The sequence below is a fragment of the Megalops cyprinoides genome, chromosome 8 (genome assembly GCF_013368585.1).
Source record: "Megalops cyprinoides isolate fMegCyp1 chromosome 8, fMegCyp1.pri, whole genome shotgun sequence".
NCBI classification, from domain to species: Eukaryota; Metazoa; Chordata; class Actinopteri; order Elopiformes; family Megalopidae; genus Megalops; species Megalops cyprinoides.
The window spans coordinates 11,850,932-11,874,462 of NC_050590.1; the positions used below are offsets into that span (position 1 = coordinate 11,850,932).

General features: G+C 42.9%; 2 protein-coding genes across 3 annotated transcripts; one reads left to right on the forward strand and one right to left on the reverse strand.

Moving 5' to 3' along the window:
- The first annotated feature begins 449 nt into the window (after window positions 1–449).
- Window positions 450–1,983, forward strand: ss18l2 (ss18, like 2). Of its 2 annotated transcripts, XM_036535632.1 has the most exons (5): window positions 450–695; window positions 912–988; window positions 1,075–1,156; window positions 1,318–1,420; window positions 1,601–1,983. In XM_036535632.1, the coding sequence occupies exons 1-5, from the start codon at window positions 627–629 to the stop codon at window positions 1,609–1,611; spliced, it is 342 nt and encodes a 113-aa protein (XP_036391525.1). In that variant the 5' UTR covers window positions 450–626; the 3' UTR covers window positions 1,612–1,983. The 2 variants fall into 2 exon arrangements, with proteins under 2 accessions (XP_036391525.1, XP_036391524.1); XM_036535631.1 differs by having other exon boundaries at window positions 1,318–1,983.
- A 2,654-nt stretch (window positions 1,984–4,637) lies between these two features.
- On the reverse strand, window positions 4,638–20,392 carry LOC118782322 (granule associated Rac and RHOG effector protein 1-like). Its single transcript, XM_036535634.1, has 13 exons — window positions 19,253–20,392; window positions 13,740–13,952; window positions 12,606–12,746; window positions 12,400–12,495; window positions 11,749–11,910; window positions 11,154–11,312; window positions 10,215–10,312; window positions 9,812–9,937; window positions 8,543–9,639; window positions 7,081–7,246; window positions 6,723–6,860; window positions 6,339–6,417; window positions 4,638–5,922 (listed from the first exon to the last, which is right to left on the reverse strand). Exons 1-13 carry the CDS (start codon window positions 19,757–19,759, stop codon window positions 5,551–5,553), a joined length of 3,354 nt encoding a protein of 1,117 aa, XP_036391527.1. The 5' UTR covers window positions 19,760–20,392; the 3' UTR covers window positions 4,638–5,550.
- Window positions 20,393–23,531: the final 3,139 nt, after the last annotated feature.

The window sequence follows — 23,531 nt, forward strand, 5'->3', positions numbered from 1 at the left end:
TGCCATTTTACACTCAAAGGAATGACACTGGAACATATTGGATTGCGAAGTTCCATAATTTTCTGGAATATATGTGGTTACAATTTAAGCAATGCAAGGTCCAAGGACCCCTGTGTGGGTGTAAATGTAAAGTCATGTGATGTATTGGGAGTATTTAGTGGAATTACATCTTCCTTCTATGTTGAGATCGATTATTTTTTTTTTTTTACAATCTGTGGAGCCATGTCAATACTGCCATTATTTTCTTTCCTAATGTATGACAAAAATATTGGAGAAATTTTCAAATAGAAAAATAACATGAATGAACCTCCCAGATTAAGTAAACCAAATATTAATTTATACATGGAGTATCTGAGCTAGCAGAGAAGAATGGGTTAATTAGAAAAACGACGCAATGCACGTCACTGGACGTCCCTGCTGTGTTGTGGATGACGTGACTCACACCGGAAGTTGTTCCGGAAGTGCGCTTCGAGGGCCCATCACAAGCGAACAATTCACAATTTGTGCGATTATGAGCTCCCATTTACGTGGAGTTGTTTGTTTCTTTGCTTGGTAGCTAAGTTACCTTGTTTATCAATGAAAGACACAGCTAGCTGATTTTTCTCCCCATCTGAAATGTAAATAAAATGTCTGTCGTCTTTGTGCCGAAGAAGCAACGTGGGAAAGCTCAGATCAACCAGGAGATAATACAGAGAGTAAGTTCTATCAGCGAACTTAGGCGGTTGGGGAATACTTTGTGAAAATCCCAGTTGTTTGTGGCCATTCATGGCTTTGTGACTGGCTGTTATCATTTTAGCAGTCCAGTTTATGGGAGGAGTGATCTCTAGTGCCGCGAAATGTCTCTGGGCCGCTTGGTTTGTCTAAATCTACCAAGCGCTAGATAACGTTATCATCTTCTGTTTTTCTTGCAGTTACTTGATGAAAATGACCAGCTGGTGAGGTGTATAACGGAATACATGCAGAAAGGGAGAGCAACTGAATGTGTCCAGTAAGTGATCGAAAGCGGAAAGCGTTTGTGCTTGTGTTCACTAACGTGAGCTCAAAATTAGCGGGCGAATCTGTTTTCTGTTCTAGATATCAACAGATACTGCATCGGAACATCGTTTACTTGGGAACTATCGCTGACGCTAGCCCAAACCTTCCTCCAACACTGACTGTGAGTTCATGCATTTTTGTTAATTCAAGACAACGTTACATCGGTGTTTAATATGTGCAGAGATCCACTGTCATTGTGTGTCCATTTATGAAAGTGAATGAAGCTATTATGGTATACCCCATACCTCTGCTACTAACGTTTCCAATCGAAACTCTTTTTAGACAACCTTTGAAAATGGGGAGGTACCAACAATGACCGTGCCAGGCTTAAACGGTGACCTGAAGAATTCCAGTACATCTGATGACAAAGAAAACAAGGTTACAGGTGAAAGGAGCAGAAAACGAAACATAGCTGCTTGTGTTGGTTTTGGAAACTTGCCTCATTGAGATGATTTCTTTCCACCACAACAAGCATGTATTAGGATACAATTTGTCTATTTATTTGGTAACCACGGTAGTAATGCGGCAAACAAATTGCAGAGCTCACATGTGTTTCTCTTACCAGGGTCCCTGTGAGTCATCATGATGATTCCCACCAGAGATTTTATGCTGGCCTCCTTAAATTTAAACATACAATCTTGTTTTTTTCAGTGCTTGAAAACCTTGGTCAGTTCAAAAGTGTTAACACATTGAATGCATATATACTATCTTTTAAATATACTTTTTTTAACTGTGTATGTGGAATTAAACAAACCAATGCATTGTGTGGCCTTTGAGCATTATGTGATTCCAGATTCAGAACTAAATTAACACCAATTTTCTCAGCACCATCCTAGCTTTTTCCCAGGACAAATCAGTATGTTGGACATTCCGCACACCACCCAAAATCCTGTGTGAACTGAATCATCATTTTCACCCCACCCTACCACATATTATTTGAGTGATTAGGATGTACATGAGGTTTTGCTGTTCATAGTGCAATATTACAAAATAAAAATGTTGTGGTTTATATTTTAATACCTTTGAATTGTGTAGATTGTGGTGTTTACGGATCAGAGTTGTTGGTGTATCATATGCTGCAACTTTTTGCAACAAATGTGTGAAGTTATACATGGCCACTCTGTATCTCTGAGGTTCATTTTGAAAAATTGTTAAACCTTAACTGAACAGTATTGGTGGCATAACATATTAATAGGTATATAGTTATATATGCTACATTGTAGTGAAAATTGTAGTATTCACAAATATTACACAAAATAAAACCAAACCTGTGTATTCACTAGCTATTTTAATGGCAATCCATCCCTTTTGTAGTGACTGCATCTTAAAAATCAGCAGTGTGGCATAGTCGTAAAAAGAAGGGCTCATAACCTCTCCACTGGGGCCCTGCTGCTGTATCCTTGGGCAAGGTACTTGACCCACAATTGCCTCTGTCAATATCCAGCAGTATAAATGGGTAACATGTAAAACTCGTAACCTGTGCAAGCCACTTTGGATAAAAGTGTCTGCTAAATAATAATCTAATATAAAAATCATTACGCAAACACAGCTATACCATCAGCGTTTGGGGGGGAAAACTAAGAAGTATGCATAATGTTTGTGTTTGAAGATCAGCAATTCAATTTTAAATTAAAATATGTTCATAAGAATGTATTTCATGCATTGTACACCGGCACATCTTAATTTAAGACTGCATTTTTGTATGTAGCTTTTTTTTTTTGAGTATCAGTAATTAAAGAAAATTCCAGCACATTTGGCTGTGTTATTGTCTAAAATGAATACTAAACAAAGATGCTTGTTCTTCTGTTTAGGTTGTCGTAAGATTTCAGGCTACATTCCTGACAAAGACATTAAATACTGGGGCATAACAAGCTTTTCTCTGCTTCAGCTAAGATGAAGTGGCATTTCATCTTTTTTCAAATTGTAGGTGAACAAACACATATAAACCATTTCCCACTTCCATCTCTGAGGAGAACAGCACCAGTTATATACATGGCAGTCAAACAGTTAAGGGGTGAAGCATACAAGAGTCGGCCAGCAGAGGGTGCAGTTGTGGTGGTTAAAGCAATGCAGTCCATTTCAATCCTGTTTATGTGCACTTTTATGTCCACTTTACCAAGTGGTAACAAATACCAAGCAGTGGCCCTTGATATGAAAGTATGATTGATATGAAAGAGGCGCTGGGAGTACAAACACGTTGCAAAGCCTTTATTGTTAAATTGTTTTCTGTAACAAAACAAATAGTTATTTTACTTAGATACTTTTCAAAGGTAGAATACAAAATATACAATTCCAGTTTCAAAAACATAATCCACACAAAGCAAGTGCATCTAGAGCAAATAAGCCTGAGCATTAGTACAAAGCAAACCATCAGCACTTGGTAGTTTGAGCAAAGGAACGTTCATGGCAGCACTTGTCTGTCCAAGAGCAATGATATGATAAATCATGAGCTTAAAAAGCATTTCAGTTTCTCTCTGGCATATCGAACATTTACAGCACCTATATACATGTGTCATGAAAAAGGTTAATTTTAACCTTTCCTGTTGTCATCAGTAAACAAAAGAGATGCTGCACTTGACATTTAAACGTTGACACATGGAAAAACTGGAAAGGTAAGCACAGGAGACAGTCCAGTAGCTAAACCAGTCAAATGCTTTGGGGTCACACTTGAACACAGGACTACTCTGTATTGAGGTAAATGAAACATACTCCTAATAACCTCTAAAAAAGCAAACCAACAAAACATGATCTTTCTAAATTGCTTGTTCATTTCATTTTTTGCTTTACTGGAACAGTTGGAAATATTTATTTGCCACCTCTAGAGAATAAGTATCATAATCCAAGTAGTCCTCCTTCATATCTGCTTCACCAGAGCTACATTTCATGTTTTAGTAGAAGCAAGTGGTAAACCATTTGACACAGCTGAGAAATGCTTACAGTTACAGTTCAAGGTCTTCATAGATATCTTTAAAAAAGTAGCAGTTTGGGAGATCAATAGACAACAAAAAAGCAATAAACCCCATTATTTTTGATTGTGCAAAGCACTTAACTATAAAAAGGTATATGTACAGCGAATGATTCTCTGTAAACATGGTATGTTAGTTTTCAGAAAAAAATGATGTCATATAAATACAGGCAACATTGGCATCCACAAACATCACAGAAAGGTTAGCATTCTGGGCATTTAAAGACAGCCCAATGCCATATAAACTTAAGAATTACAGGCTCAAAATGCCATAATCATATAATAATGTTTTTAGTGTTAACAATGGCATATTTGGTAACCATACATATATGATGTAGTTAAACTGTAGTAAATAAAATGTGCTTTTCGCCATCTTACTTGGGGGAAGAATCTATTACTCAGTATGTCTACATTAAAATGAAATATGTACAGTAATGATATAATATCTAAGAGTCTAAGAAAATACAAAAATAAGATTAATACTGTCAAATTTTATACAAAAAAATATTGTATTTAAATGAATAAATGTTAATTTGTTTTTCAAAATTGTCATTCATACCTGCCAATCAGAAAAAACAGAAATGACCATTTAATATTTAACAGAGAAGTTTTTCAAGGTTGTTTGACAATGGGTTGGTAAATATAATTTATTATTGATTATAATAATTGTTATCATCATAACTCATTCTTCTACTCTGAAGCACCATTCATCTTCTACACAATGCTTTGGTTGGAAAAAAAATCATATTCTACAAGTGTTGTTACTATTAACATGGCACATAGTTGCTATTACATTTACTCTATAGCTATGTCAGTTGCTCAAAAAGTAGTGCGTATCTTTCAAATTACACCTCTGTAAGGATTATTATATATCTGCTGAGCCAGCTCAAAGCCTATTGAAAAAAACTGGAAGTAAATAATTTATATTTCTGTTTGAGTAATTTACAAGCTATGGAACAGTAGATGAGAACTGTTGTCTGGTTTATCTTGCATGAGATTTGGCAGTTACAGCTTTTTAGCCACACAGTATAATCCAGGATGAACAAAGGAGTCTCACTGGAGAGCTCCTACCATCCTCATTAGTACATATACTGTATTCAGTTGCAGTAGCAAAATGGACAAGTGCTTGTACTCCACTGCATGATGTGCATTCCACAGGCTACCAGATGCTCAGGAAATAAAGCATATACATTAACTGGACAAAGACACAACTAGCTGCCATCATGCACTCAGCTCAGCCAGCACGACAGCTTAGAAAAGTACTGAAAAATAGGTATAAAATGTTAGTGCTGCTGTGTACACTTCAGTTTGTCTAAAAACACATAGTAAGACCTTCCTGTTCATTTCATACATTTTGGATTCAAGAATGGAGCAAATGACATCTAATGGTCATGAGTTGCTCGATAGTAAATACTTAACTACGAGTATCCAACAGGCCTATATACACATCTCACACTGCCCAGCTGTTTCACGGTGCTGAATCTTCAATGCCTAACGCTGACTTACTAGAAGAATACCTACATGTTTGGCTCAGTCAGCGTAGCTCAGATTCAGTACTGGTGCAGGTAGGAGGGCCTGTGCTCGTGTTTCAGTGGGAAGGATTTGAAGCCCTTGTTGATGGCTTTGTGCTGGGAAGCTTGTTGCTGTTGCACTGTGGCCTTCTGCTGTGTGGGCTGCTGCTGTTGCTGCTGCTGCTGTGGCTGCTGGGAGTATGGGAAGCCAGAGGAGATCCCTGTCGAGGGCGAGCAATCGCTGGCTGTCGACCACACCTGTGACTGCAGCATCTGCATCGAGTCGGCCCACTGGCTGGAGGGGGGAATAGCCATCTGGTACAGAGAAGAGCTCACGTTGGGCAGGGTGTTGGTGTGAGGAGAGGAGTGCTGCCAGGGGGCCTTTGGAGGCCATGTTTTCATCTTACTGTCCTGTGAACCAGAGTTGGCAGCATGATTAGTGTAACCCAATGGCACTGTTTTTTTGGTGGTAAAATTGACAACCCCACCTTTCAAACACCATCTGTCAGGTAAAATTGGTTCAGGTGATGAAACTCAGTCTGGTTTTCCCCCCTCTCTCTTCTGGTCTACATCCCTAACATGCTCCCCTTTACTTGCGCCTTAACTTATGTTGTCCACTTCAAAAAGTCAGAAACTCACAACAGGTATGTTATATTTTGCAATACAAGTCGACTTTGTAAAAACCCACCTACAATTCTATATACTAGATCCGAACAGAATGAGACCTCTGAAAGCTTGAGTGTGGTGTTTCTGACTGATGTCAGACTTCAGGACTGGAAAGGGGATATAAGGTGGGTCAAAACCATAACCACATATTTAGTTCTTACCTGACTGCTGTCATCCCCAGAGTGATGGAGTGGTGGGGAGGGCAGAGTGAAAGCTTCCTGCTCACCACAGCTGTGTTTTCTGTGCAGAAAGATTACACAAATACTGTGTTATATAAATATAGTCATTTGTAGTCATGGTCTACAGGGGGGAGTGCTGAGACAATAACCAACATATTTTATATATTTATATATATTGTAGCGAAGGGCAAGAGCAGTCACTCCACCCAGCCTTGAACCCGGGTCTACGGGGTACCAACCATGCGACTTTGACCGCAACGCCAAAGAGCCAGGCTCGTTGGTATGACAGTCAGAGCACATACTCAACCGTAGTGACAGCACTCTGTCACATACATACATACATATATATATCAGGATGAGCCTTACCTTCGCTGTTTGACAGCTGCTACGAGGTCAGGTCCTGAGAACATAGAGAACAGGCTGTCCCCATTGGCTGAAGAGGTTTCATCGCTGGAGCTGGCCGAGTCCCCCTGATTGGCCGACCAGCTGCTGCTCATAGCATCCCTGTTCACAAAACACACTGTTCTCAGAACAGTAACTGCACTCACTCTCTACTCTCCTCCTTCAAGTGTGCACACAAGAACTGCTCAAACTTTGGGATTACAGTATCTACTAAATCTGCACTGTTGAATTTACTCAGAAAATAAAAAAGGTCCTTTACAACTTAAGGAAGTTTGGTACAAACAAGTGAGTTAAGTGTGACATTGTGACATATGAGGCTTACCCTTCAGTGTAGTACTCCGGGTGGGGCCAGGTCCTATGAGCCTCGTCAGATATTGGCCAGTTGCTGCGGGCGTTGCTAGGGTGACGGACATGCTGCGCTTGCCGTTTCTGCTGCATCGCCTGGCTCACCCCAGCCACGTACCGGGCAAATTCAGGGTCAGAGCCAACTACGTATGAAAAGATAAAACCCACAGTCAGTTTCTGACTTGCTCAGCTATTCTCACTGTTTTCAGCTCTGGAGTGCAATCCTTTAAGCCAGACTGTCTATCATAGCAGAAAATGTACAATAGCCAGTCAGCTGCATACAATCACCTCTACTGAAAGAAAGGGAATCGGCTACAAAAATGGTGGCTGACATCTCAAATAAGCTCGTCTGTGAAATCATGACCGCAAAAGAGCTAACTGAAACAATCACATATAGACACAATCACACATTTATGGATATAAGCATGTTGATTTAAACACATGGCTGCTTTTCACACTGGAATAATTCAGACAGTAATACTCCCAGATCCTGCATCGTTCCACACAGCTTTTCAAATAAAGGATGAAATTGATGTCAGCATAAGTGTCAGCAGTTTGTGTGCAATACGGATCAAGTATGACAGGAGGCTACAATGGCTTGTTATCTCCCTGACACATAATTGCAGATGCACTCCAACTCCACCCTCTCCCTGCAATGAGACCACAACAGACCTATCTCTAGGGTGAGGGGGATCAGCACAATTGGTGCTGCAGTCCCACTGCTATAGCTATAAGTACAAATGCACTTTTCTTTTTTTTCTTGAGCTGCTTTTAGGTGAGGACAGTAAAGGGAAAAATCATGCTATTTCAATATGAAGAAAGGTGTTCTCATTTCATTTCAGGAGCTGGACCTTACTTTCACCGTAAAAGCCACTCTTTTCACATATAGGCATTCTACTCTTAGTCTCCTACTGCATGGATTTGCTCCACTGAGCCAATTATACACAGAATACATGATAATCTCATTCTTATCAGTGAATGAAGAATGAAAGCTTGATTATTAAGGGAACCTTTGAGAGGATCCATTAGCAGGAATCCATCCTATTCAAGACAGATTTCATAACAAAATATGTCTCTTACAGCAGGTGAAAAAGCCACTGCATTGTGGTACAGAAGACACAGTGGTTCATTATCAACCATTGCTAAGTAATAATGTATCCAAAGTGCAGTGCATGCCTAACAGGACTTGTCTCTTCATGTGCACCCTTTCTTAAAAGGGGCCTCCTTTTAGAATGACCTTTCCACACTCTCCAGCCTTATGGGGGGAACACAGGAGTGAGATTATTAAATCCAAGGGATAAGATATGAGAGCACTTTCAGGTGGCTGAATAATAATTCATTTAAAAAGGTCAGGCTTTCCTTCCAAAGCCACGTTAATGGCCCCTTGGCCAGTAACCTTGGCGAATGAAGCCTAACTTCGTGACTGCTGTTTCACTCACCAGCAGGGTCAAATGGCAGAACGTCTCCCAGGCCTCCAAAGACTCCTTCATTCTGGTCCCGGTTTGGCCAGGTGTTGTTGCGGGGTCCATGCGACTTGTGCCCCAGCATCTCTGACATCATGCTGTCCATGTAGGTGCTCACCAGGCCCAGGCTGTACAGGTCTGAGCTAAGGTCAGGGAGGCCTGGAGCACCCCACTGTCCCATCTGCCCAATCGGAGAAAGCCCTGAAGGAGGAGGGGCCTGTGGGGGGTGCGGGGCAGAAGTACTTGGCCACTTGGCTGGCCCTCGTTGCTGCTGAGGTGGAGGCTGCTGGGAAGGGTGCTGTGCAGAGGCCTGCTGTGGCTGACCAATAGGTTGCAAGAGGTGCTGATAGTACTGCAATGCCTGCTGGGAGGGATGCTGCTGCGGCTGTTTCTGGCCCGGGAGCTGCTGCTGCTGTTGCTGTTGCTGCTGCTGTTGTTGTTGTTGCTGCTGCTGCTGCTGCTGCTGCTGTTGCGACAGGACCTGGGGTGGCGGCTGCAGGGCATTGTGGGACAAAGCCTGTGAAGGTGGAGGCGCTCCCGCTCCTGTGGGAGGTTTCAGCTCAGCCACACTGGTGGAGGCCACAGAATTCCTCCTCTTCACCAGGGGAGAGGCTTGCTGGGACTTGCCCATGTTGAAACCTGAGAGAAAGTCGATGACATCCTGCATCTCCTGATCTGTGGGCAGGTTCATGCCCTTGTCGTCTGCCGGGCATCCGTTAGCCAGCTGGGCAGCCGTGCCCTGCGGGGACTGTCCGGAGTCGGGAGTGCAGGGAGAGCTGCTTGTGTGGAGGAGGCCCTGCAGCCTGCTGTCGGCACCACTCAGCGGCTTGGCCTTGTCCTCTGAACTGCTGCCAGTGAAGATGCTGCGGGAGGGGGTGCTAGGGATGGAGTAGCTGCCCCCGCTGCCACTGCTGGAGGAGGCCTTCTTTGTGAACTTGGAGGTGAGCTTGGAGATGGTCTTGGGCAGCCCACTGGAGGACTTGGAGCCAGTCCCAGGAGAAAGGTCCACCTGCGTGCTGTAGTCTGAGCTGTCACGCTGCAGCTGCACCTGAATGGTGGGCAGGGCCTGCTCTCTGAAAGGGGAGTGGCTAGTTACAGCTTTGGGGCAACAACCACATATTTCAAAAAGATTCTCAAAGCAGTCATTCCAGTAAACCTAGCCAGTAACACAGGTGGGTGAGTAAAGTTTGCTCTAACCAGCAATACGGACTGATCTAAATAATGCCCTTTTTCTAATGCACATACCTGTGTTCCTTCCACCTACTGAGGTCAAAAACAGAAGTATAGAGTACATCTACTAGGCCCAGTGTCTTCTCTGGATCCAGACTGCGCTGCATCAGAGACATGGTGGCTGGGTCCTCTTTCAGGCACCTGTGTGTGGCACAGAGCATCTTAGAACACCATGCTAAACAGCTGGCACAGCCTTGCTCTTTCACACAGTATAGCACATGTCACTGGCCTGTTCCAGGAAACTGCAAAGACACACAATGCACTGCCAAACTCATTAACTCATTAAGCCACTACAGTATACCATGGGCGTGAAGCAATAGTTATGTGCAGTAAACAATTTATGAAAACACACAAGAACAACTGAATAGAGCAAATGTGGTGTTTTTACAAAAACAAAAACGTAAGAATTGGTTTTTACCATGTAGAGGGGACCTGAACCACAATTCTGGATCCCTCAAGGGTAATCTGCGGAGCATAGGCCTCCTTGTTCTCAATCTGAGCAGTGTCGACCACCACCTATCCACACACAAACACACACATACTGTCATTCAGGAAGCTGCATCAACCATACATGAACCCGGCCTTAGCTGACTGAGCCACTCAAGAGCCAAGTGCATACAAATAAAAAAAAATGATCTTTGCTTCATGGTAAAATACTAAGTGATGAAACTCACAGTAAGTATTAAACAGCAGGACTCAACATTTATTCATACATGACACAGAAAAAAACTGATTTTAAGATACAAATGTAATCACTGGCCAAACCCAAATGCAATATAAACAAATGTATTGTAAAGTGTTGTGCTTACAGTCAGCATCACATAAAATCCTGTTCATTGTACTAAGTACACTCAACAGTTCCTTGAAAGGAGTGGAACCTCCATCCCTGAAAGTACACACACCCAGTACAGCAACTGGTAAGGAAAGAGTTTCCTGTTTCTCAGGAAGGAGGTCTATTGTTATTTATAGTCCAGGTACATCCTCTGGACTCAACAGTGGGCAGAGCTTAGACACACACACAAATACACAGGAATTGCAATGCCCAGAGTGATTCACACCAAAAACAATGTTCAACTTTAATCCTCCAAAAAAGGAAGTTTTTGGAGGTGGTTAGTTTTACTTTTAACAGGTTATGCTACATATTGCCCTAGTTTACTGAAGTTATGTTAAGAGCTTGTTTCTGAATCTGCTGTGGACAGCCAGTCTATCAGAGCCTGCAAAAACTCACAAGTGGCAAATGCCACATCCCTATCCACCAACACTGAGCTCCACATAACAATGACTAAGAGTCCTCCCTGAAGACTCACTCCAGTGAGTTCCATCAGTCCATGGTCCAGGCTGTGCATGTGGTACTCACCAGCCCTGCCTGGCCGAACAGCAACTGCACCGCTGTCTTGCACGCCCCTCTCCAGCTGGAGGGACACACCTGGTTGAGGACCTCCGTGACTGGGGAGTCCTCCCGGGAGGCCACCCCGTTCTGTTCTGCTGCCTCTTTAAGAAGCTGTAGCATAGTGTGCTGAGAAGACGCAAACAGCAACAAGTTCTGTGAGTAAAGGAAACCAGCAGTGCTGCTAAGCTTTTCATAAACACTTACATCCCCATCCACGGAATGTCAACAGCAGTAACCCAAGACAGAAGGCCAATCGGAAGGTCAGATGTCTTCTGGCCTGAGCTTCTATGGGGAAGCTCTGCAGCAAACAGCGCAGTAGGTTTTGACCAGGCCCATACCAAATCACTATGATGCTAACAGGCAAGGCTTTAAACTAAGTAGATTTTTAAATTAATCTCTCAGTGGACACATCATGAATGAACAAATCAGTCTCGAAACATGGACTTTGATCGCAGCGCTTCACATTTGAAATGGGTGGGTGGGTGGGGGGGGGGGGGGCACACACAGTGAGGCGACACCAAGACTTCAGCTATGGGGGCTTCTTGGCTGGACTCAGCAGTACCGTTTTCAGTTTGAGGTTGTCGGCTGCAGACTCATTAAGGGAGACGCCTTTGAGGAAGTGGGAGCCGATCTGCAGGGGGATGGTGGGCAGCTCGCACTGGATGGGCTGTGAGGGGGTCTGCATCCTCCCAGCCTGCTGGGCCTCTGCCTCGCTGCAGCAGCCCTGTGTACGCACACATACACATATGCATACATGCACATATACACGCACATACACACACACATGCATACATACACACGCACGCACGCACACACATTCAATTACATACACACGTACACACATACACACAGACACACATATACAAATACATACAGAACACACACGTATATACAAATACATACACATACACATGTATATACAAAAATACACACACAAACACACATACACGCACAGACACACACAGACACGCAGATGTGTACATGCACACACAGACATCCATGCACATACAGACATGCAGAGGTTCACAGAGGGAGGAAAATACATGGGACCCTTCCGTCACTGACCGCAAAAGGATCAGGCAACACTCTCCAAAAGTCCATTTCTTTACACACGTGTACTTGGCAAATCCACATTTTCAGATTTCAAATTCACTGATGTTTAGTGTATTTGAGTAATGGCATGACCTTTTGTCTGTGTTAAAAGCAAGCATACCTGTAAAGATGCTTCAACAGCTTTGGGATTGAGGTGAAAACCAGCCTTCAGTGCATACTCACTGTGGCCCAGACTCTCCAAAGCTACTTTATAAGCCTAAATGGAGAAAAAGGCACTGTGATTACAACTCTGTGTATCACCGTCATGAATTCAGAATGTTCACCTTCGATAAACCTCCCTGGAGATGACCCAGGAAAGGGGCCCACCTGTAAAGCATTATCAAGCTTCATGTTGAGCTCCTTCAGCTGGTGCTCAGGGATGGAGGTGTTGTGAGAGCAGAAGAGCTGCTGGACTTCGATCCCCGCCAGGCAGCCATCCCTCCCTCTCTCCCTCAGCCGCGACGTGGCCTGGAACACATCACGGCCACAGGTCAGACAGCTCACACACACACATCTGTACAGAAGCCTGCTACCCTGCCTGGAAAAATCAACAGCAGTGATGTCATGCTGATCTCATCTTTAAAGTATCTCACCTTGATTAAGGGAGGAAAAAAAAGCAAGCCAGTCTTGGCAATGCATACTGCACAGAGAGTGTGTCTTTCCTCCAGCACACAGTCTTTCCTTCCAACAACTCATAGTTCAGTGCTCATTGCTGCAGTGTAGTGCGTGAGCAGGAACTGACAGGCCTGACAGGCCCCAGAGTTTGTGTGCATTTCAGGCCAAAAGAATGGGAGTTGTTGGGGCCCCACTTACACAGGAAGCTGAAACTCCACTTTGACCATGCCTCCCTCTAACAAAGCTCCCCAGCTGTGAGAGCCATCCCACTTCCCAAAGCACATTCCAGCAGGATATCCCGCCCGCTTACCACCAGGTCTAACGTTCCACATGCCAGGGCTTAACAAAACACTCCCATTCATCTAAGTCCCAGTCCACCCTACTCAAAATTGGCTGCTGTACTGACACAAACACACTCAGCAGATTAGCTATTGGATTAACTTATTTCCCTCTCTTTTAAGGCCACTGGAACACAAAAAGCCCTTTTCTTCTTGAGCAATGTGCAACACTGTAGAAAACTGGTGATAACCCAAGCAAAAATTGCATTTACAAGAAGTGTTCTGTGGCGTTTGTAATCAGACTTGAAAAATCAACTAGGAGATGATGAAAACTGGTAAAAATGCTACTTGAAAATATGACACAGCACAGTCAAATTTAGTGCATTTTGCCTGTGTGGTTTTTTGTGGCCCAAATCATGTTTTTAACAAAACTGAAAACTGTCTATGTCTTGGACTTAAAAACACTCTAAAAAGTCATAAGTCACAAAAACAAAAGTGTTTTTCCCAACCCTTGATGACATAACAACCAGGAAAGGAATACCAGGGGATCCTCCTGGCAATGGCGTACCTCAGTTGCCCCTCTCCATGACCTGGTGGCCTCCTCCAGCTCCGTCAGGGGTGCAGCTGCAGAGCTCTGAGGTGGGGCGGAGCTGCAGCGCTCCTGGGTCTGGGCCAGAGTCTCCGCCAGGCAGGACTGCGCCACAGGCTGCACCTTCTGTAGGGCCTGCGACAGGAACTGGAAGTGCACCTGCACCACCGTCAGGAAGCAGCGGCCCAGCACCTGCAGCAGAGCATACCGAGTAACCGTCAGCCACTCTCACGGTCAGGAGTTCCAACAGGGGCATCAAAAAAATGCCCACATCACAGTCAAGGCTTTGAAGGCTTTTGTGTATCTGCACCACTCCCAACACAACTTCCAATACACTCTGCTTTCCAATTTAGCTTCACAAACAGTGCTGGGTGACTGTAAAATGTTTGTATTTGGATGGTGTTGCAACAGGCCTAGATTGGATAACCTATTTCACATGAAGCTCTAAAAAATATTTTCATCCCTTGGGTGATTTTTTGCTCAGTCTGTATATACCTTGCTTAACAAAACCATTATTTGCACTTCATTTGCACTGCAAAAAGCCACAACTGACTGTGTGAACACAGCTGTCATATTCTGTTAAATAATCACCATAAATTACACTCCCACATTCAGCAGCCAGTTATACTATTGACATTCAACCACCAACACACAAACCAAAAAAAAAAACTTCTGGGGAAAAAAGATTAAACTTTTTTAATATTCTGCCTGCTTGTTCAAAAAATGCCTATACGCGGAGAAACCACTACGGCCTGAGAAAGGGCTCTTTCTTCTTAAAGCCATCAATAAGCTCAGGACTGATGAAGCCGCTGTGTGAAAAATAACAGGCGTCGATGGAGTGGGGATCAGGCGAGAGAGAGAGAGAGAGAGAAAGAGAGAGAGAGAGAGAGAGAGAGAGAGAGAGAGACCATCTTCTCTGGTGTCAAGCATGCCCGGACTTTGCAGGTTCCGGTTTCTCTTACAATAATCGACTAGGGACAGTTTAAGTCATTCCATCATCCTGGTGCTCAATAAGTCAGTGTAGTTAAACTGGAATCTCACGAAGCAAGATGACTGCCCACCACCTTCCGGAACAACTGCTTTAAGAGACTCCAGTCCCTCAGAGGAATTGGAGAATGTGCTCTGACACACACTGCTTTTCTCTAGTGAGCTCTTTTATGTGTTATTCTCCCCTATCCCCAAGGCAGACATTACAAGAAGGGCAAATTCATTTTCAGAAGTAAGAGCTAGCTTAACCCAGGAAGTTAAACATACAGCCATAGTAACTTCAGGGAAGTGAGAATGAGTCAGCAAAAAAATAATATAAAGTTAATATGTTTTCCACATCCAAAAAAAAAAAAAAAAAAAAAACAAGGGCTTGATCAATGCTGAATGCAGAGTTAGGAAGTGTGTCAATTATTTTAAAGCCCTTGAATACAAAAGGACTTGTCTACTTGTATTAAATCCTAATAAATTATGACTGAGGAAAATATAGGACAACAGTAAAAAAAAAACATGCATTGTGTGATTATTCACACCAGCTATATGCAGTTACTCAGGGCAAAATATATGTACAATACATTTTGTCCATACTTATTTAAAAAGTATTATAACTCCCATGCTCATCAAAATGATGATTATAACAGAAATATTGCTTAAAATGAAAGGGTAAGAGGGAATCACCCATCACAGTATAGAATCATCTATTTAAATGTGGACTGCCTTATACATGTGCCATGAGACTTCCAAAGACCAGAATACTTCTGCTGGACAGACATCACCGCTGTTGGTGTCATCTACGGTTGCCTTGTCAGTGCCAATCAGGAATACGTGTGCTCCGTGCTCTGCACGTTTGTGCTCAGCTGTCTGCAAAGCCTGTCTGTGCTGCTGCTGACATGAAAAATGAAATCCTACCACAAGGACGCCAAGAGTGAATACATGCAATTCCACAAATGGCCAGTCAGTTGGAAGGAATCTCTCAGGGAAGGCTCCACGGTTCCATGCCCCCCAACCCCCCCCCCCCGCCGAAAGTCACACTGCATACACCTTAAGCACAAAGACGTCCTGTTCACAACCAGACACAGGCTCTAATAAACTCAGGCATTGTGTAATTGTAACTCATTTCACATTTTCTGCCTCATAGATAAGACATTCCTCAGTAAGAATCGAATGTGAGTGCATGTGCTTTACGGTTGTATTCAGTACTAGAAGTAACAGGACAATGGCAACTGATTTCTACATTACATTTACATGAGATACATATGAAAAAAATCTATTAAGTCATCATTACCTATACAAATTATCATTCGATTCACATGCAAGCTGTAACAGAAAAAGCACTGATCTAACAAATATTTCAACAAAGCAACATCAATGCATTCCAATCACTGAGTGTTCTAATTTTCCATTTTATTTAAAAAAAAAAAAAAAACTGAATCAAGTAATCACCATTTTCTGCCACAGTAACTGTAATAATGTATTCAGATTGTCAGAAGGAGTAAAGATTGCTCTGAAGGAGGCTGTAGTCACTGTGAGAAGTTTCAAGGGCAAAACTGGGAAGTCTAAATCTCCTAGATTAACCAACTGCTCTGGAATGAGTCATTCACCACTCGCTCACATGATCCAAGGATGTCACCTTAGTATCCATATGAGCACATAACCTTCCTAAATACACAGGCTATGGCTGAACAATAAATCCTCTGTTGAATTACTATAAAGAAGCAAAATAACATAAGTAATGCCATGGGAAACTATCCATAGGATAGGAAAAACAACATCCAAAAATGTTTTTTTACTCGCATCTGGTAAATATGAAATAAAAAAAAATACATTTGACAAACAACCCAAGATTTTTACATGAAAAAAATCTATGGTTTGTTAATGTGAACGTGTCAAACCTCTTAATAATTTATCTTGTTAATATCTATAATCTGTTTGATTTCTGGATTTTGTTTCACATTGCCTTTATCACACTTAACTCATGCTTTGCGAGGTATCCTGAACAGCCACAGATGTGAACTGACAGAGATGAAAATCGCCAGAGGTCAATAACCTATGGTGGTTTACAGAGGTTATCTGCGGTGGTCCTGGAAAGCAGTGACCACAAGCCCTTATCTAAATGGTAATGTTTGACAAGATGCAGCCCGCTAGAGCTACAGTAACCTCTTCACTGCCCACTGTCTGACCATTCACATCCATTGCAGGTCTGTACTTCCTCACGTGACATCAATTAGCCAAGACCTGGGGACACACATTACAGCTACATGAATGTCGTGTTTCTTTTTACTTCATTTTTAATTTCTGTGGTTCCAACAAGGTAAATACAACATAGTGCTACAGAGACAGTCTAGGCGGCAGCAGGAGTGAGCACTATTTTCCCTTTCCAGTCATTCTGGCCATCGGAGCGCTGACTAATCTCCACAGTTAACATGACAGTGAGAAGATCCCCAAGGCTTGTGACTGCCAGTCAGCGCTAGTTCAAAAAATAGCAGAAGGGAAGCTGACAAATTTTTTCAAGGGAAGATAATAACACGGAAACCAAAAGCAACACGCCAGCCCAGAATTCCTGTGGGCTCCCAATGCGGACTCCAGTCTGCCTGCTCTTCATCCCTCTGCGGCTTCCTCATGAGCTCAGGAGATGGCCTACTAACAAAGCGTGACATTCTCAAGCCCGTCTGGCAGCCGGCACGCTAAAAGCTGCCAGCGGCCCAGCTCACACGTCTGGATTTCCATCCTCACTGGACTTGTGTGTTTCTTTGGTAGAAAGAAGGAAAAGACAGGGGGGAGGAAATCCTGCTTACAAAACAGGGTCTCTCTCTCTCTCACAATCCCACGTTTCTCGCAGCCATGCAGATTCATGCTTCATTTCAACAGACCGAGTCTTCTCTTTTGCAAAAGGTACAGGCCGGTCAGCACCGATAACTTCCAGTGAGACTGAACCAAGACATGTTGTGACATTAAGTGACTAATTTACTAACTGAATTCCATGCTATGATCCAGTGCATATGAAACATGAACACTGTGTGCCGATGTGCAGCTTGAACTCTTGCTAAAAGTGTGATTCTTTTATCAGAAGGGGTGCATTTTCAGTCATGTATATGCAAGGCCGCGAGGGTTGAGTCAGGGATCACCACCATACTTGCTCAGAGAATGGCACCCTTTCCTGCAGCTCAGTACTGAACTCAACACAAAAACACACGCAGTTGCTGGACTGGCTCTGCACATTCTTCACATTAGTTTACACTGAGGGGAGGAGGGAAAGGAGTGGCTCCAAAGGACCTTGTTTCCTCAGCCGTTGGGTTCAGAATGCAGAGAAACCACAGCGTGGGTCTACAGTGCAGCTCTGCAGCACGCTAAAGAAACAACTGCTTTCTTCATCATAAAAAGGCTTTGCATTCCTCCGCAGACTTCCTCAGGAATCTGGCAGCAGCGCCACTAGCGTTCCACACAGGCCTCTGCGCGGCACCATAGCTGAAGCACAAACGGTGCACCAGGCTAGGAACTCATTTACCTTCCCAAATATCTTCCTCACACAGCTGTGGACTAAAATCTTCTTCTCATGACTATGCAATAAAAAAACATCAGACAGAAAAAATAACACTGACATGACTTCACAGTAAGGCTTAAAGACTTGGTTCATTGAGACACAGAAGAATGTTGTATCTTTCCACTGTCTAGACACACTTGGTTTAAAACAATTCCATGAGGTGTAATATCTACGTATCTTTTAACTCTAGATACCTAAATAAGATGTTCCCTGTATTATTGCACTGTGGCATGCTTGTTTACTGCTGTTCCTATAACCTGTCCAAGAATTACAGATAAAATTTAGCTTCACAGATAATGCTGAGACAGTCAAGTGGCTGCCCATTTCCCTATTAAACAAACAAATAAATAAATGTGGAAGAAGTGTAACCATTTGGCTTCAAAGATTTGACACAGAGCCATGAGATTGATCCTAAACTGACTGCATAGGGAAAGGAAGGAAATGTTTGTTTTTCTGTTTTGTTTTGTTTTTTTTCAGGTTAGATGTGGTTTGTCTTCCAGTACTAATGATCTCACAAGCTTTTCACACATCCGCAGTGTTTCTCTCTCGCCCTCAAATTTCAGTACAGTTTTAATCATGGGCACCAGCGTCCCACTGGGCCAGGAAATTCTGAATCAAGGAAATATTCACAGCAATGTTACATAGAAAGTAATACAATGACCTAATAACCATTTCACTACCCTTAAAAAGATTACCATTTGTCCAACAGCAGTTGATTCTCAAGCAGTCTGGCAACCAACTACAACATGTGGTTGTGGTGTGTTTATGCTACAGACTATTTAATCTCTCATCGCTCATTATTTCAAACTGACTTCACTGTAGTGCATGCGGAACAAAACGTTACTTAAAACCATTTCTATTGGTGATGCTAGAAATTGTAGAACTGACTCCAGTTAAGAGGCATTACATTTGTACTCAGTAAAGAGTAGAGCATCCATAACTGGACAGGAGTACCCAGGCAGCCTACCTCAACGTCCTGCAGGCTGAAGTCATTCTGGTCTTTGAAGTTGGCAGCGCCGGCACTAAGCTCCATCAACATCTTGGCGATCTCGGGCTTTATTGCTGCAGTTAGCCGGCTGGCCGCCTCCATGACGTGTTCCTGCACGTCCTTCAGTTGCATAGCTGCTTTGGAGTAGTGGGAGTTCCTGAACACGCTGCTGAAGAGGTCGGTGAGGAACGCGCTGGCTCGGCAGAACACGTTGAGTGCGTCCAGGTACTTGGAGATGCCCTGCTGGATGTCAGCGATGGCGGTGGTGGGGCTTTGGGCAGGCGGGTGGCTGCAGCTCCCTGGCGAGCCGCCGCTGGCGCCCATGGAGGTGGGCGCAGAGCAAGAGGGGCCCAGTGGGGCGCTCAGGGTCCGGCCCAGCTCGGGCATCTGGTACTGCTGGTGCTGCTGCACTTTTTGCTTGGACCCGCCTAGCAAAAAGCGCCGCTTGTAGTCCATTTTACTTTCTTGCGCACTGCAACAATACATAAGTGGTGAACTCTCCAAGGGACTGCCTGTGTGCTGGCCTTTCTGCTATCGTTATTATCCTCCGTTTCACAGTAACCGTCCCCTCAAACTCAGAGCTCTTAAAATTAGGAAAAAAGACAGCTTATGGGCATGATCCACATGAAAGGCATTTCCATAGGGTTTACAGAGGTGAGCTGACTTGCTGAATGGGTGGTATTTCTCCACACAGCCCTCTTGCAGCTCCTATATAACAGTCAAAGTGTAGACAATTACCAGGTGACACGTACTTCTCTCCAATTTTTTTTTCTTGAACAGAAACTCATCAGTGGGGGACTGCTAAGGGAAAAAGGGTTAAAAATGGTGCTCCAGCACTTGGGCAACCCTTCTAATGTGTTCTAATTCTTAGCAGATAATAGCTTCAATCAAGGAAAATCCCAAAGTGCAATCTTTTCTTCAAATGGAAGGAAAAAACCCTCCTGTTGTAAGCATGTAAATATACATTAATAGATATACACCTCTAACAATAATATGAATATTCAAAAGCTGGAAGCTGAAACAGGAAGTGTTTCGGAAAACGCAACACTGGTCAACAGCTAAGAGAGGATGTAAAGTAAAAAAAAAGTCAATACAGACACAAAGTTAAAACAACCGCAGGTTTCCAGAGCCTAGGCAACTCCTTCAAGAGTGAAGTCTTCTGCCGTGTGTTTCTCCTGCCCAGGGCTGACGGATCCAGTCTGTCAACGATCCTTTCCATCTAGCGCTCATCTAGGCATTGTGAGGAGTGTGAGACGGCCATCTGGAATAAAAAACCATGGGACTTTGTTTTGTCAGGCGTCCTTCTTCCTCTCTGCTGGCTGAGGTAGTTAGTGCTGTTATGGGGGAAGCATGTGCTGCTTCCAGACTGAGCTTCTTCACAACTGTAGTCTGAAGCAACAGAGAGGAAATGTATCTGTAAGGCCTCTAGGTCATTTCCTGAGAACGACAGAAATAGACAGAAAATGCATGTCAGCTACCACAGTGATCCATAGGATGGGCCTTTCGGGTCTTTTTCTCAAACAAACATAAACATGCAAACATATTATCACATGCAAATTATGTTGGGACTGGCTTCATTAACTAAATTATTTCACAACGGTTTCAAAACAGAATACATGCAAGCGTGATTCAGTGTGATACTCTTTGACAGAAAACGCAATGGAGAAAAAACATTGTTTAAAAAAGGAAAAACTTGTAAACCGCAGCAAGATACAACCAATGAAATAAATTTTTCAGTAGAACTATCTATCAACTGTATTTGACATGAACAGTAAGTGCAACAACACACACATTATAATTTCAAATTACTGGAATGTGTGTAACAGAAATATATTTTTATTCATTTTGAGTTTCATAAAACTGAGATCAGGCCAGCTGTGTTACGTTTGTTAGTGCTGTACGCTCTGAGACCACTGTGCTTTATTTGAATTGTTGACAAAGTACAATACAAACCTTGTTTCCACATATAGGCCCTCACAACAATGTGCCAGTTAACTGCCATCTGAACCTTTTTTTCCCTGAATCATTTCTCAACAGAGTCTTTGTAATCTTAAGGCTTAAAATAGCATTATATAGTTGAAAACTATCTGCAGCAACATCTATATTAAAAACCAGTATAGTAAGGCATTAGAACATACATTATTAGTTTGATTCACAAAGAAACCAACATCAGCTAACCAAACACAGAGTGAATATCATAACTAAAAACTTTCTATAAGACCCCTTAAAAATGACAGAAGCAGCTACAGCATAAAGTTGCCTGTGTATCACAGTAGACTAAGTAATGGATGTCATAATGGAAACAAGCTGTGTGAGTCACAACATAACTACTCAGTCCAACAGATAAACTATTATATTTCCCCTTACTTAGATTTGCATCGCTGCATTAATTCACATCCCATGTACATCATTGTTTTCACACGACACGGAAAACTCTGAAGAATACCATAAGAAAATAAATGCAACACAATGTTCCATGCAACAAATCGTTTTCCATCTAAGGGAGCGCATGAAATAAACCGACAGTTCTGGACAATCTAAAAAACACATTCCAATGAGCAATGCAGTGCTGTTGATTATCTCACTATTCCACTGACCTTCAGTTTTAACTTTCATTCACCAACAGAAGGGCACTGATGGAGAAAAATAACTGGCCTTTCTCTCATCACTCCCCTAAACTCTGGAGAGCCGCTCACGCATAAAGAGAAGTTCATAAACTGCCACAGCTGGGAGAGAGCTGTAGAGCCCTACACATTTCTATGAGTACAAAGAGACATTTAATGAAAACACGGCCATAATGGCCATCATATAATAGCCACTTGGTGGTTCGGCTCAGTTCTTTATGCAAGGCAGGAGACAGCCATTACTCAGCCTGAGGCGAACTTTCTTAGAACACTGGAGACCTCTGTATGGGAACCAGAAGCGGTCTGCTTTAGGGGCAGTGTATTCAGAGGCACTGTGATTTCTAAATCCCTGGGATAAGCTGCTGTATTTAAGCTGCCGCACAGTGTCAGCAATTTAACCTGCCAATTAAGGAAAACAAGGAAGGCAGAGAACAGGAAGGCTAAGACTTTGACTCACTCTTAGCCAACAAATTTAGCAGAGCTGTCCTACTTTCCTCAACTCCAGCAAGGGGAATACTCCACAAGTCTTTCAAAAGACTTACTAAACCAGAACAAACTAAATTGAATGTTTATTACATGAAGCAATGAAATGATGAAATTGTTTGTTTAAAATGTGCCTAAACAAATCTCAGATGTGTGAAGTCACCACCTGGTGCACTGACTTGTCAGCAGAAAATTATAAAATATGTATATTGTTTGTTGTCTTTACAATTTTGTGAAGTAGGCCAGCTGTATCCCAGAATGGAGGCACACCCCCTAAAAATCAGATCTCAGAGCCACTCCTCAGATCAGATCTCAGAACCTGCTCATCAGCTCAGGTCTCTCAAAGAAAACAAGACTACAGTTTCACCTACTCCTAACCAAGTTAACTTAAAACAGGGGCTCAGACTGATGAAAAACAAGGTAGGTTCACCTTTCAGTCAGCTGTCAGAGACAAGGATTTTGCCCTCAGGAAACCAATTGGTTTGTATGATCTACTGTTGCTGTAATCTGGTAACAAAGACACTGAGTATCTGGAGGCTAAAGAGATTGCATAAGCACACTACAAAAGAGGTACATTCCTTGATATCCATCAGTCAGACAACAGACAAAGGGGCCATCGTTGAATATTCAAAGATCCTCTGTACTGATACCCTCTGTATTAAAAAAAAATCAAGACAAAGTTGATCGAACCACTGACCTGGCTCCGAAGCCAACAGTACTCCCTTTCGATCATAATGTATGACATAAATCGCTGAAAGCAACAACTCATCTCCTTCAGATAAGTGCAAATGAAAACTGCTTCATGTATAGGGAAGTAAGTTGGCTTTGATATTTAGGTTTCAACCACTTCAAGCCTTAGAAAGTGTCAATGGTCTCTGAACTGTGAATCTGTTGCTAGGATCTGGGGCCTAAGGCAAACCAGGGTAGCAGTGATTGTGGATGTAACTGGTTTCGTACACTGTGATTGGCTTCCAGCTTACTGTAGCAGCGAGAGAGGTAATGTGCTTCCACCCAAACAAACACATACCATAGAAAGGTCCATGGCCTCCGCTGGCACTATGCCAGTACGGTTTAATGTCATTCTTCCTGCACTTGGGTCTAATGTTAGCACAGCAGCCCTCAGTACACTTCTCAGCTGCTAGACTTGGACA

Coding starts and splice junctions, on each gene's coding strand:
- ss18l2 (XM_036535631.1), top strand. CDS start 627: ATGTCTGTCGTCTTTGTGCCGAAGAAGCAACGTGGGAAAGCTCAGATC. Junction 696..911: donor ACCAGGAGATAATACAGAGA/GTAAGTTCTATC, acceptor TTTTTCTTGCAG/TTACTTGATGAAAATGACCA. Junction 989..1,074: donor AGAGCAACTGAATGTGTCCA/GTAAGTGATCGA, acceptor TTTCTGTTCTAG/ATATCAACAGATACTGCATC.
- LOC118782322 (XM_036535634.1), bottom strand. CDS start 19,759: ATGTATTGTTGCAGTGCGCAAGAAAGTAAAATGGACTACAAGCGGCGC. Junction 12,747..13,739: donor CATGGAGAGGGGCAACTGAG/GTACGCCATTGC, acceptor GATGTGTTCCAG/GCCACGTCGCGGCTGAGGGA. Junction 6,418..6,722: donor GCAGCTGTCAAACAGCGAAG/GTAAGGCTCATC, acceptor CTTTCTGCACAG/AAAACACAGCTGTGGTGAGC.